We start from the raw sequence: 14,817 nt of genomic DNA on the forward strand, positions 1-14,817 counted from the left end.
TATAGAAATTATATAAAAATAAATTATAGAAAAAATTATTTAATTTTAAAAATAAATCCGCGCTTTCCATGTTCGGATCAAAATTTAGTACCAACTTCAGATACGTTTAAATCAGTAAAGATTGGTACCATGTGTTAAATTAAATTCCGATGATAGTCTCCACTCCTTATCTTCATAAGTCATAACTCACATTTTGGTGGTGGGTAAATGTTTATAATCTTAGTGTTAAAGGAAATTGTTATAATCACCCGTTAATTTTACTCGACACCTATGTTCAAATGTACAGATTACTTTTACCATCAGTTGTTATGCGTTGAGTGACTTGAGTCGGTAATGCTCACTACATCTACAGTTGGTTCATACCATTATTCACAAATACTCTCAAGACTTAAAACTAGTACTACTGAATTGAAACTCAACATTGTCTAGGTACTAAAAAAAATCTCATTACCGTATTTGAAAATCTATGATGAATAGTTAATTTCCAAATAGCGATGATCCTAAATTCTCAGCCGGAAAAGAATATCCTTAAAATGTGGTCACGTGGAAAAGCTGATTTTAGGTCACACTAGTGGCTTTGCTGAGAAAACAAAATAATTGGAGTCGGTGGGGTTCATATTCATGATAGCAAATATATTTAATAATTATGATTATTTACTATAGAGCTGCTAGTAAAACCATGATTAGTCCACCCACCACATGAACGTTGTACCAAATCCTTTGTTCTTATAGTTTTCTCTTTAGTTTTATCACTTAAAATTTCAGATGTTGGCTCTAGTCTCTAGATTTATCATTTATGTAAGTCTTCTGAGCATAGTTTGGATCCTTTGAGCCAGTTTCACATCGGAGAAAATAATAGTAACTTTTCTCCTTTAAAAAAAAATTGTATAGTTCGAGACAAATAGCGTTTATAAATAGAGAAACTGACACTCTTGGCTTCACAACACAATAATTTATAAAATGAACTTATCGTTTGGCATGAATTATCTTCGATTTAAAGCAAATAGATTATGACTTACACGATCCATTGTGGTTACTTACTAATTTACTATGGTGCGGGTACTGATAAAATAATAAGTAAACCTAAGATATAGATTATTCCAAAATCAAATGGCTATCGTTGAAAGCATATATTAGGGTTGGACGAGCATTTCTTTCGTATGTTTTTTTTTGTCCTAGGGCCTATGCAAACAACTTAGATTTTCAAATACTTTATTGGTTTGACTTGGTTATTACTTATTAGTTTTATACTTTTTAACTAACATGCCTCTTATTTAGTTTTAATATTTAAGGATTACCGTCTACTCCAAGTTTCCAACCCTATTTAACCGAAATCATTTGGTTTTGAGGATATACAGTGTATGTAGTTTAAAACTGTACTAAACCGTTACTCTTTAGTTTCCTAATTTGAAGAAATAGTTAAAACGGATTCTAAAATACTATAGTCTGGCCCACCTATAGTTTTGTTGTTGTCGTCGTCCTCAATGATCCTCAGCTTTAAATATTTTCTATTTATACTGCTGTTATGAGTATTCATGAACACTCAAATGTTTGTTATGGGTTTCATCTATAACCTATTGTCTATGTTTGCCGGAACAACTAATTATTCATAACCTAAAAATAAGATTAGTATAAGTAAATAATGAGTATCTCGTTCCACGGATTTGCAGCTTGCCTTTTAGCTGTCAACTTTTTCTCTATATCATGCTTTACCTATTGGCGTCTAGGTCCACTACTACCACAAAGGCACAAAGTTCGATTTCTGTATAGTACTAAAAAGGCATGGGTAAAAATTTAAAGCCAAAAAAATAAAATCTCTTATTGCATGGTTTGAAATACTATATAAAGGTGTATTTTATTTTTATAAAGAATAGTCATAGGTCCATTTCGGATATGTATCATTAATATATGCTTAAAAACTTAGTGGTCAAACGGAACACCGAATACGATTCCACATTCAAACAAAATGTGTTCTCTAATCAAAGTCTAAGATGAGGAATAAAACATGGACCAAATAACTTGCCACAAAACGCTTGGTTGATTTTATTTTAAAACCTATATGATAAGATTTCTTCATCTCCCCAAGTTGACCATATCTTTATAAGAACTCATCTCTGTGTAAACATTAATTTGTCACGCCTCATCAGTCATCAACAACTAGTTGTAACATTGAAAACTCCACAGAAAAAATGAGTTTAGGAAAGGTGAGAATACTGTACGATTAATAGATTCGATCTAACAAATAAAAAAATGAAAAAATAAGCATAGTGGACGTTTTAGATTTTTTTTTGGTAAAATAATAACGACTAGGTTAAGATCCGTGCTTTGCGCAGGATGAACATTATATATATAAATTATTTATATATTATATGTTTATAACATATTATGAAATAATAAATATATATTGAATTATTAAAAAGTCATTATCTACTACTTATATAATTAAATTGGTGTGAACATATAAATAAATTTTATAAATCGAAAAATATTTTTTCTATTTGATATGATATATAATTAAATTTAAATGATAGTAACATATATATTGTATATTTTAATATTAATATTTATTAGATGATGCTTTTTGCTCATATTTTTATTATTGTTTGTATCTGTTATAACAAAAAGTCTAAATTAGTGATAACAAAATTTTCACTGTGGGATTAATGGTTTAAGTAATTTATAATATTTTAAAAAATTAAGTTGTCAATATTTTTTCAAATATTTTTATCAAAAAAATGTTCAAAGTAAATTTCAAAATTAAGATATTTATGTATTTTTATATTGCATATAGTTTAATTTAAAATGATACATATATTTATATATCTTTTATTTTTGATACTCAACTTATATTATTTTTTAATTATTTGTATCATGTCATAACAAAAGTTTTAAATCATAGATCACAAAATTTGAATGTGAAACTTTTAACAGTTTTAATAATTTATACTCGTTTTTAAAAATTCAAAATATAATATATAAATATTTTTTTTAAGATATTTATGTATTTTTATATTGCATATAGTTTAATTTAAAATGATACATATATTTATATATCTTTTATTTTTGATACTTATTAAATGAGACTTTCAACTTATATTATTTTTTAATTATTTGTATCATGTCATAACAAAAGTTTTAAATCATAGATCACAAAATTTGAATGTGAAACTTTTAACAGTTTTAATAATTTATACTCGTTTTTTAAAATTCAAAATATAATATATAAATAATATTTTAAATTTTTTATTATATGGTTACTATGATTGTTTAATTTATTTTAATAGCTTAAAATTAAACAAATATAATTATAATACACACTTATTTTTATCAAATTTTTATTATTCAAAATCATTAATTATCATATATACTTTAGCCACATTAGGCAATTCTGTAATCTTATTTAAGGAAATAACAAAGCACATTAATAATGTATTTATTGTAGTTTAATAAAAAGCTTATTATATATTTAGATGGACTAACCTATTTCTCTAAGGATTCTAAGAATCTATACTAATACTAAAAGAGATATATGAGCTCCATTGAGCCTATCCACGTAAGCATAAAAAAACAACCAATAAAAAACCTTCTTTTTGCCACGTAACATTAGGTTTCTTCTTCTTTTCACGCTTGCGACCTTCCCCAATTTGTTTCCAGAAACTTGAAGCGTTTTTCCAATCTCCGTAACTTCAATCAACCTCTTCGCATCTCCCTTCACTACTCCTATTTAAAACAGTTTGTCCAATCTTTCATGCGATCAGAATCGCATTCCTCTATATGAGAAGAAGATAAAGTCATCGCCATGAAATTTGTTAGATCCACCGGAAAATCTTGAATTTCTACGGTTCCAAAAGCAAAGAGATTTATCAGGTTTGTGTCTACTCCATTCATTATTCATTCTGCTCAAAATAATTTCATCTGATTCTCTATGGGTGATTCATTGATGTTAGCTTGATTCTTAAAAATAACTCCAAGATCATATCACTGTTTTCCATCCACATAATCTCCTTTCTATTTAAGCAGGGATAAGATCCGAAGGAATGTTAGTTTAGAAGCGTAACCCGTGTTTCGATCCTGTCGGAGCTCCACCGCGACCACCGAGGACCATAGTCAAAAGCGTAACCCGCGTTCAATCCTGTCGGAGCTCCACCGCGACCACCGAGGACCATAGTCAAAAGCGTAACCCGTGTTTCGATCCTGTCGGAGCTCCACCGCGACCACCGAAGACCATAGTCAAAATTTCATTCGGTTAGTTAGCTTACATATATATATATATATGAATACCTTTCTAAATATTCAATAAGAATATTGTTTATGTGTGTCAGTGTGTGTGAATTCGAATCATTTTTCTTGATTGGATGGAGTCAGGGGAATAATTTGAAAGAATTGTAATATATATGGCTGACACCTAGATTGAACTGAAAGCTTTTTGGTTTAAAACTTAACTCTTGAATCATTTCCTCGACTTTATATATGCTTTGTTTTCTGTTGTATGAAATTCTTTGACACTTACGAATGCTCACCTCAGTTAATGACGGGATTGTCAAGAAAACCTATAAGTAGTCCAAGAAGATCAATTTTACAATCCTCTAAACTGTTTGTCTGTTTTCAGCTGCAGAAGGGTAAGTGACAATCACTTCTAGGGCACCATCTCAGAATGTACTGCCAAGTGGTTTCGGCTTAAAAATCTGTAAGGTTATCATTCATCAACAAATTTTTATTACTCTTACAGTTTGTATCTCTGCACCATCTAAACTGTTTCAGATCACGGTTAACCAGATAATGAACAATTTCAACTGATTAGCAAAAGGAAACTGAAGCATGACTCATGTTTAGAGCTATATATTTTTTTATATGACTGGTATAAGCATCATCCGAAATCTATCTAACAACTGTCATCAAGATCCTGTTTTTTCTTTTGGTTTGTCGGTGACAAATCCATTTTTTAAAGCCTATATGTCAGTGACTCTCACCGTTTGTAACGATTTGGTGTCATTGTGTGTAGGACTTGAAGTTCTCAACCTTCCACCTGATATCCAAGAGATCCTACAACACTTGGGAACTATTCAGTGACTCCAAAATCATACATGGGGAAACTATCCGAGCATAAGTTTGGGGCATGCGACTGGTACAGTGATGCGTCCTCCAGGATATGCACATTCTTGGTGTTCATTCTCTTCTTATTATTTTGATAGAAGGGAACTGGCGGCTTTTCCTTTATTAGTGCCGGTGGCCGAAAATCCTTCTAGCTATGGTTGTGAAGTTGATCAGCCTTTTAGATAAGATTGTGACAGGTGCTCAGATGGGAGTTATCAGTCTCATAATGAGAGGTAAGTATATCTTTCCCATGATTGAATTGCAAAACCCTCCTGCAGGGTCCTATTCTTTGAGGGAAAATATATATGGGCCCTTGATCTCCGGTTGGCTTCTCTAACTGCAATCAGGAATTGGTCAGTTCACTTACAGAATGTATGGCTGCAATTTCATATCACTTTATGTGTTGATGTTCTGCCCAAAGCTTAGTAAGGCTAATACAAGCCAATGTTTCTTCTTTGCAGGTGTTCTTTAATGTATAAGTGGAAAATTTCAGCCAAAGCCGAGAAATGATTAACGCCTTATTCCTGCCACCGATCCTAACGCACGTACGGCAACGAAAGGTACCAAATTTTCGCTCAAATCCAAAGATACATGATCCAAAGATACATGTTCTTAAGTATTCTTCATGTCTGCATCATAGAGATTAATTTCAGATTTTTCCTTCTTGATTTGAATCTCCATGGTAAGAGTCTTTATTTTCTTCAAGATTATGTATTTTCTGGAGATCTTTACAATTTCTAGACTGTTGATCCAATCTAAGTTTTTTTCCCTTTTTCTGTTACAGATAATTCAAAACTTTCTAAACAGCTGACCGTGTTATTAACCACTACGATCGGAGGGACTGGCAAACAACATGTAGTCTTTTGGCTCAAGCCAACTAATATGTCCCTTATGGCTTGAGGTTCGGAAATTTAGATTAAAGTTTTTTCCCTTTAATCTTGATCAGTAAAAAAGAAGTACTTCTTGGGTTTATTTCAGTTTTGAACTTCAGTATTTACTTCTTGAATTTCATATGAAATAGGTATAAAAATAGGAGAGAATGATGAAAAGATCTTCATTGGTCACAAGATGAGACAGAGTTTCTTTGATATCACTAACTCTCAAACTCAAAGAGGAGCTTAATTTTCAAGAAACATGTTTAGCGGCAAGTAAGGTTGACATCTCATTCTGGGTTTGTAAGTCTCTAACTTGCGATCTCATTGTCTTAAATTAATTATCAGTAAAAAAGGAGTACTTCTTGGGTTTATTTCAGTTTTGAACTTCAGTATTTACTTCTTGAATTTCATATGAAATAGGTATAAAAATAGGAGAGAATGATGAAAAGATCTTCATTGGTCACAAGATGAGACAGAGTTTCTTTGATATCACTAACTCTGAAACTCAAAGAGGAGCTTAATTTTCAAGAAACATGTTTAGCGGCAAGTAAGGTTGACATCTCATTCTGGGTTTGTAAGTCTCTAACTTGCGATCTCATTGTCTTAAATTAATTACTAGATTTGATTTTGGTTTTATTTGAGATCATGAGATGTAAAAGTATTTTCTTTAATCAATAAAAAATGTAAAACAATTGAGCTAAGCATATACGAGTTGTACATGGAGGAATACACAGTTTGCACACATATCTTGGTTTAATTTAGGGTCCTGTGCACCAAAGAAAACCATTTATTTTTCTACAGGAGATAAAATTTTCTAGAAACAAGGTGCAACCAGAACTTACTACTCCTTGCTCACATGTTGTGTCAGTTCTTCACTTCTTTGTTTAACAATGGATATGTTTCAGGTGAAAACTTTGCACCACGAGGTTACTTGCAAAAATGCTTTGCTTAAGGCCAAGTGTTCTGAATAAGAGATTTGGTTTCTTTCCTGTAATTTTTAAATCATCTTCTGAACTTATATATTAACCAACAAGTTGTAGACTCTTATAAATCATGTTTAGGTATTGCTTTTACTTTTAACTTACGTCTGTAATTCAAACTAAAGTTGGATGTTTCTGATATTATTCACTACTACAGCAGCAGGCTTAGTTACTAATATTAGTTAACATTAGTGAAAGTTCATACTAGGTAGAAATTGTAATGTTAATGTGTTTGCATTTGAGTCGTTGGACTGCATGTGGACAGCTGTTTTAGGACGAAAGAAGACCCTCAGTTATACTATGCACCAACGAAGCCTTTGGAAGAAGGAACATCTGAGGCAGAACAACGTAAAGAGAAGTTAAGTGTACTTTTGTGAATGAATGTTTTACATAAATGCTATGCGGTATTGATATGTGATTGTTGAGATGTTGGCGCATACATTCTTAGAATGGAAGTAAGTCATGAAACAAGAAGTGAGTATCAAAAGGAGATAGAAGAGCCGTATATGGGTAATGTTGAGAAAGAGCGAAAGGTGGCAAACAATTCGAAGCCTAACAGCGGAAACAAAGGGATGAAGATTGTGATGGTAACTATACATGAAAAACATGAAGTCAGACTGTTTCTTTTCTTTTTATTATGTCATCCTTTGTTTCTGATTATTAAATGAGAACTAAAAGATTTAAAATCTGGAAAGCATGAAGTTCTCAGTGTTCACGGTCACATTTTCTTATCTGAGGTTAGATTTTCTTCAAGAATCATGAATATTTCTTCTATAAAAATCTACATCAGCTAATGGTGTTTTCTATTAAAAAAAATCTTGTGGGGTGTAGAAACAGCCTGGAAATTTGTTGGAGGGATTTACAAGGACTCAGGTGAGTACATTTGCCGTGACCATAAATTTAAATTGATGTTCTCTGTTTCAAATTTTGTGTGGTGTCTATCACAGATCAGTTTCTTGGATTAAAGTAGCATTCATTGTGTTGATATATTATGGTTAGTCACAGATCTATTTCTTAGACTATCGTTTGTTAATGAATACATGTGTTTTTTTATACGTCAAAAGGGGGTTTGGACGTCATAAAAAGAAAGATTACATCGGCTGAAACAACAAAAGTGACAAGGGCAGAGGAAGAAGAAGATTCTTGGAATAAATATTCGAGTCGTAAAATTATTTTATCTTGCTGGAAATATTTTGTTTCATACTGAATGCTACTTTAAAAGTTACACTGTTGACATGTTTTCAATGATTTAAAAAATATATATATGTTTCTCTAAAGAAAAACATAAACAAAAGAAAAACATAAACACTTCATCTCGATATGCATGGTTTATTTCTCATTCTATCCTATTCAAAATGCCCAACTCTAATTAGTCTCTGAATTTTTTTGAAAATATTAAACTTACATGCATAAAAGTTCTGTTTTAAATACATCTTAAGACTAAAAGAGATCATCAATAAAACATAAACAAAACACAACAAAATAGCTACTTTTCAATTCATACTTTGTTGGTTCTTTATGACAAAATAATCAAATGATATTTTTATACTAAATTAAAAAAAAAATTTTATAACGGCACAATCCGCGCGTAGCGCGGACACGGACCTAGTCATTCTAGTGATGATATGTGGCTACAAAAAAAAATGTTACAATGCTTAAATAATAATATATAGAGGATCATCTGCAAGATTCTCCTTTATTCATTATTTTATTAAACTTTTGAATTCATTTTGTCCTAATACAAGACAAAATAAAATGTTAATAACTCCGTCGGTTCAGTCATTATAAAATAAAGTAAAAAAATACATATCATTTACACGTGTCGAATAAGTATTAGTACACGTCAGTAAGGTGAAAGTGAAAGAAAAAAACATCGACGTTGAAACCAAACCGGTAAAAAAGACATAACACCACCATGTCTGTTGTTATTGTTAGCTTCGGTCCTACACAGCCAAACAGAGAGAAGAAGCACTAGTAGAAAGAAGAAGAAGATCAGAGACTTAGTCCTAACTCTAGATTAATCATCAGAGAACATGCGAGAGACTTGAAGCTTATCATCATCATCAATGTGTTCTTCTCTGTTATCGATCACGTGACTTTGCAACTTTCTCTTCTCTCTCTCGTTTCTCTCAAAGAAAAAAAACTTCCGTGACGCACGGTGGTTCATGGCGGTGGATGTTGAATCCGTGCTTCAGTTTCTCCGACGTAACGGCTTAACGGAGGCTGAGTCTGCTCTGAGAGACGATATCAACGAGAAGAACCAGCTCGCGTCTTTCGACTTCGAGAAGTTTCTCTTTCCGATTCCTCCGCCGATCCGAACCACCGTCGAATATTCCGGCGATAACGGTTCGAAGTCTTCTTCTTCCGACGACGAGTTTGTCAGCTTGGACTCTTCCACTTCTGGCTTCTGTTCTTCTTCCGGTAAGTTTAGACCAAATCTTGATTCAAAACCTGCTCCGTTTCTTGATTCTTGTTCTGAGTTCAACACGTGAAAGCTCAAATGCAGGTTTTGTGAATCCGTATGGAGATGGTTCACCATCATCATCCGAATCACAGTCTCAGTTTGGTACGGCTCGTACTTACCCTGAGTGGAGTGAGTTTTACTCCCAGACCAACAACAAGGACGAGACAGAAGAAGAAGAAGAAGAAGAAGAAGAAGAAGAAGAAGAAGAGTTCATGTCTCCTGCGTTTAGAGAATCTGATTTCTTCATCTTCCCTGGAACTACACAGGATAAGTACATCACTGATAACCAATTCGAAAATAATCTTGGTGTCTACGATAAATCATCAGAAGGATCTCAAACCGAAACAAGTCTTGATTACTTAGATAAGTCTTTTCTTGTTAACAATGTTGAGGATCACTACATTGGTTTGGATGATAAAACCGCTCAACTGGAAGAAGAAGAAGAAGATGCAAAAGACAATGATGATTTGAAGACCGGTGATCAAGTGAATGTAACAGATGAAGAGGTTAATGTTGTTCATGACCTTGAAGAAGAGGAGTATGAAGTGTTTGATCTTAAAATCATTCACTGGAAAAACAGGTATGGTGATACTTTCTTTGAAGGGGTGTAATGTGATAAATCAGGACCGGTCATTGGCTTATAGTCCCTAAAATTTTACGGAAAATTTATATATACATAAGTCCCCAAATTTGTAAAAAAATAAAATTTATATAAACCTTATTAAATTGTGTATATATATCATCAAAATCTCAAGACCTACTCTGGATGAAATGAAATGTGTAATGGTATGTTGCGGTGTTGTTTACAGGACGGGGTTCGAAGAGAACAAGGATCTACCGATTGTGCTGAACTCAGTGATTGGAGGAAGGTACTACATTACTGAATACATTGGCTCAGCTGCATTTAGCAAGGTGGTTCAGGCTCAAGATCTACACAACGGTGTCGATGTCTGCCTCAAGATTATCAAGAACGACAAAGATTTCTTTGATCAGAGTTTAGACGAGATCAAACTCCTAAAACATGTCAATAAGCATGACCCTGCTGATGAACATCACATCTTGCGCCTGTATGATTACTTCTACCACCAAGTAAGAGATCTTAAAATACATTTTTGTTCATAAGAAGTCTCTAATGCTTGAGAATTTGTAAACAGGAACATCTGTTTATCGTCTGTGAACTTCTCAGAGCAAACTTATATGAGTTCCAGAAATTCAACCAAGAATCCGGAGGAGAACCATACTTTAATTTAAGCAGACTTCAGGTTATAACGAGACAGTGTCTGGATGCTCTTGTGTTCCTTCATGGACTAGGAATCATACATTGTGATCTCAAGCCAGAGAATATACTTATAAAGAGTTACAAAAAATGCGAGGTGAAAATCATTGATCTTGGAAGCAGTTGTTTCCGCTCTGACAACTTGTCATTGTATGTACAATCACGTTCCTATAGAGCTCCTGAAGTGATTCTTGGACTTCCATATGATGAGAAGATTGATTTATGGTCTCTTGGATGTATTTTAGCAGAGCTTTGCTCTGGTGAGGTACAATCTAGTTACCATTATAAGCTTTGTCTATTTACAGAAACTAGTAATAACAAGAATTCATTTGTTTTTCAGGTTCTGTTTCCAAATGAAGCAGTAGCGATGATATTGGCTCGGATTGTTGCGGTTTTAGGTCCTATAGAAACGGTAATGCTAGAGAAAGGTCAAGAGACGGATAAGTACTTCACCAAAGAGTTTGATATTTACCACTTAAACGAGGTATTTTTTTTATCTTGATTTAACTGTAAGAAGTAAGGCGTTGTTGCTAGAATCTGCTTCATTATGGTTGTTGTGTTGGTGTTATAGGAGAGCAATGAGGTTGAATACATAATCACAGAAGAGTCTTGCTTGGAAGATCAGTTACATGTTAGTGATGAACTGTTCTTGGATTTTGTAAGAAGTCTACTTGAGATCAATCCATTGAGACGTCCAACAGCTCTTGAGGCACTTAACCACCCCTGGCTCTCTTCTTCTTCTTACAATTGATTTTTGAGTTTTTATTGGCTTATAGTGTTGCCTTGTTCTGTCTGATTCTTTGTTTCTGTTCTGTTTTTATTTTCTTGATTTTGATTGTGTTTTTGTTTTGTAATTGTGTGATTAATTGTGTATAGAACTGTTTACATTAATTTCACATTGTAAATACAATATATATTTGGTTGCTCTATAGATCCAAACTTTTAAAAAAAACTAAATATTGGACCAACGACCATGATGTTAATACTATAATGACAAAATAGGATACATCATTCATTGTGTCTACTCTCTGTACCAAATACCAATAATGGGTTGTGGTAGTTAGAACAAACTTCCAATGTAGCATATACTGTAATACATATCATAAGAAATATATTTTTTGATAAATATCATAAGAAATAGATACTAACAAAAAAACACATACTAACAAATCAATTATTAGTAGTTTCTTTTTGCATATCATTCTATGGACTATATGCATTGCAAAATGTCAAAGGTATATAATACGAAAGTGATGTGCTGCAAAAGAAAAAAAAGAATATTGATGAATTTTTTTATTTATGTCGTAATAATAATTTAGGTATTTTGGTAAAAGAGAATGCTGTAATTTATATTGATGAAATTTTTTATTTATGTCGTAATAATAATAATTTAGGTATGCTAGTAATGCTACTGTGTATAGATTAAAAACCAAATAATAAAAACAAATATGCTGACAGAAATTAAATTTTGTTTATATTTTTAAGAATGCTATCATCTTATATAAATGGGTAAATTTTAAATATATGACTTAGAAAATATATGATTAGAAAAGTTTGACATTATTTTTTATTTTATCTCTTTTGACTAAAAAGTTTGACATTATAGCATGGCATGAAATTTTATTTTGAATATGTTAAATTGATACGATATGTTTTCTTAACTATCTGGTCAGCTAGATATATTATTGCATGTCCTGAATATTAGCAATTAACGTGATTTCTTATTTATTTAGAAATAAAATGCAATTAAATTAAGTGACTTAAAGACCAGTAAACATTTGTTATGTAAGAAAAAACCTTGGTTGATGAGATGCACTCTTATCTGAGTGTTGCTAATTAAGAAAGTAGCTATTGGTAGTGTTTCTTAATTAAGTAGTCTGAGATCTGGACATTAGGAAATGCGTATGAGACGTCTAGTCTACCTGCTAATTTACGTACACAAAGTACTGAAGCTGGATTGGTACGAGCTAGAGTGCATATCATCAACCAAGGTTTTTTCTTACATAACAAATGTTTATTGGTCTTTAAGTCACTTTATTAAATTGCATTTGAACAAAAGAAAAAATTAATTGCATTTGTTCGTGTGCAAATAATCTCACTTTCCTGAATGAAAAATCAATGCCAAAATGTGACCCGCTCTATAGATGATCGACCTACTGGACTTGTCAGTTGTCAACCATGTATTTTTATGCTTTATAATATTTGGTCTCCATGACCTCACGGCTCATGGCGAGAACAAAAAGAATCTAAAACTCCCATACTAATTAACACATTTTTTGTAAATTTTCTCTTCGTAGATAACAAAAACACACCATAATTAGTAGCATACACAAAAACTATAACTAGAATCTTGAAAGGTAGCCACAATCAAATCCTCGTGAAAGGACACTAATTATAAGTTGATAACCCTAAAAACCACTTTTGTATCTATCTTTCCACTACCAAAAAAATAAAGAAGAAAAAAACACAAACAACTCATGAAAACCCTAATTAATTTGGTCCGAGATCTCCTTAGCCAGCGGTTTCGTTATTGTAGAATACTTAGTCTTTTCAATAACGAAGCAAAGCTCACGAGTCTCTCTGCGCCTAAACATCCAAATATGTATAAAATCACAATGCTCCTTGAGATCACATGCATCCACGAACCCTTTCCATCCCGAAGTCAACACAGGCGTGCTGCTCCACATCTTGAACCTCATTGTCCTAGACACATTCCCTGGTCCATACACCGTAACATCGAGCCCTTCTTTCAATCGCTTAATCTCAGAACCTGTTAAAAGAGGATGCATCTTTTTTTTCACTTCATCCTTCCCCAACATGAGCCTACGTTGATCCTCCTTCACGTCACTCACCGTAAGCTGCTTCTTAATCGGTTGACTGAATTGATCAACCAATTTAGCAACACGACTGGGTATATTCTCCACCGGGTCGGGCTTAGCTAGGTTCCATGCCTTAATAATCATCATGGTTTCCTTGGAATTGTCCTCCTTTTCAGCTTTACCCTTTTTATTAGACGAATTTTTTTCATCTCCTTTTCTCGGATGATATCGTTTATTTCGGCTTAGTGCTACTAATATTTCAGCAGCTCGTCTATCCTGTCGTGTTATTCTAACATCTGTGGTTTCCTCTGCTGAAGTCGGCATGATGAGCTCTCCCGTTTCCTCTGTTTCTCTTTAGCTGAGAATGCAACAAGTCTGATAGGGCTTTTCTTTCTTTCTCTGATTTTTATTGTGAGAATGCTTACATATTCACCTTCGAAGAATAATATATAAATAAAATAAATTTGTTTTTTTTTTTTTAATTCGTAGATAAACTTACTTTTATGCGACTTTCTTCCTTTTATTTTATTTTTCATTGAGATATAGTCACTTATTTTCGTTATACATAAAAGATTTGAACAATTACCGAATCTAGCTAGAAGATATTGATCATGTTCGATGATGATATCAATTAGTAAATTATCTCAATTTCTTTTAAGTTGATGGATTAATTTATTAGACTGGTTGATGAATAATTCATAGCAAAAATATGACATGTAAAAATTGTTAAATAAGAACCATGATGGAAAAAACCTTCAAACAAATTGGCAAAATATGTTTTTATAAATAGTTTGTTTCATCTAGTTTAGCTTAACGAGAAAGTTAAATAGTTATAGTTCAGTTAAACTATTTACATTTCTCGTTTAGTTACCTTTTTTAGTTTTTTTTTTCATTTCAGCATCTTACCTATTTAGTTTTCACTTTTCACATTTCAGCATTTTACCTAAATTTTCTTTTCCATTTCAGCATTTTTCCTATTTAATTAGTTAATTAATTATGTTTCCTTGTATAAAACAGCCGGTTTAGTTCATCCCATTGCCCAAGAAATCGGCTGTTTATGACGAGTTAATTAGTACAAACTTTTTAACATTTTTATAAATAAAAAAGACAAGAGAATAAGAAATAAATTTACACTCGTTAAACCGTTATTATTTGGCATGATAAGAAAGTGTTTGAAGACGTGCTTTCTTGCTCTCAAATTCTCCCAAAGCAAAGCTTCTTCTCTTTCCTTCTCTTATAAAGTGGACTTATTTAGCCCCACAGGCCCACTAATGATTTTTGTCTCACCCATGGCTAAAGCCTTCGTGAA

General features: G+C 32.5%; 2 protein-coding genes across 4 annotated transcripts; one reads left to right on the forward strand and one right to left on the reverse strand.

The window, feature by feature from the left end:
* The first annotated feature begins 8,882 nt into the window (after nucleotides 1-8,882).
* On the forward strand, nucleotides 8,883-11,618 carry LOC106450834 (serine/threonine-protein kinase ppk15). 3 transcript variants are annotated; one of them, XR_002664441.2, is made up of 6 exons: nucleotides 8,883-9,370; nucleotides 9,456-9,993; nucleotides 10,223-10,502; nucleotides 10,568-10,949; nucleotides 11,030-11,173; nucleotides 11,261-11,411. XR_002664441.2 is itself a non-coding variant. In XM_013892603.3 (6 exons), exons 1-6 carry the CDS (start codon nucleotides 9,115-9,117, stop codon nucleotides 11,438-11,440), a joined length of 1,785 nt encoding a protein of 594 aa, XP_013748057.1. In that variant the 5' UTR covers nucleotides 8,883-9,114; the 3' UTR covers nucleotides 11,441-11,618. The 3 variants fall into 3 exon arrangements, 2 of the variants coding, with proteins under 2 accessions (XP_013748057.1, XP_022574831.1); XM_013892603.3 differs by having other exon boundaries at nucleotides 10,568-10,954; nucleotides 11,261-11,618; XM_022719110.2 differs by lacking the exons at nucleotides 8,883-9,370; nucleotides 9,456-9,993; nucleotides 10,223-10,502 and having other exon boundaries at nucleotides 10,712-10,949; nucleotides 11,261-11,618.
* A 1,557-nt stretch (nucleotides 11,619-13,175) lies between these two features.
* LOC111215982 (putative B3 domain-containing protein At4g03170) lies at nucleotides 13,176-13,832 on the reverse strand. Its single transcript, XM_022720243.2, has one exon. It carries the CDS (start codon nucleotides 13,830-13,832, stop codon nucleotides 13,176-13,178), a length of 657 nt encoding a protein of 218 aa, XP_022575964.2.
* Between the last annotated feature and the right edge of the window lie 985 nt (nucleotides 13,833-14,817).

This window comes from Brassica napus, chromosome A5 (genome assembly GCF_020379485.1).
Source record: "Brassica napus cultivar Da-Ae chromosome A5, Da-Ae, whole genome shotgun sequence".
NCBI lineage: Eukaryota > Viridiplantae > Streptophyta > Magnoliopsida > Brassicales > Brassicaceae > Brassica > Brassica napus.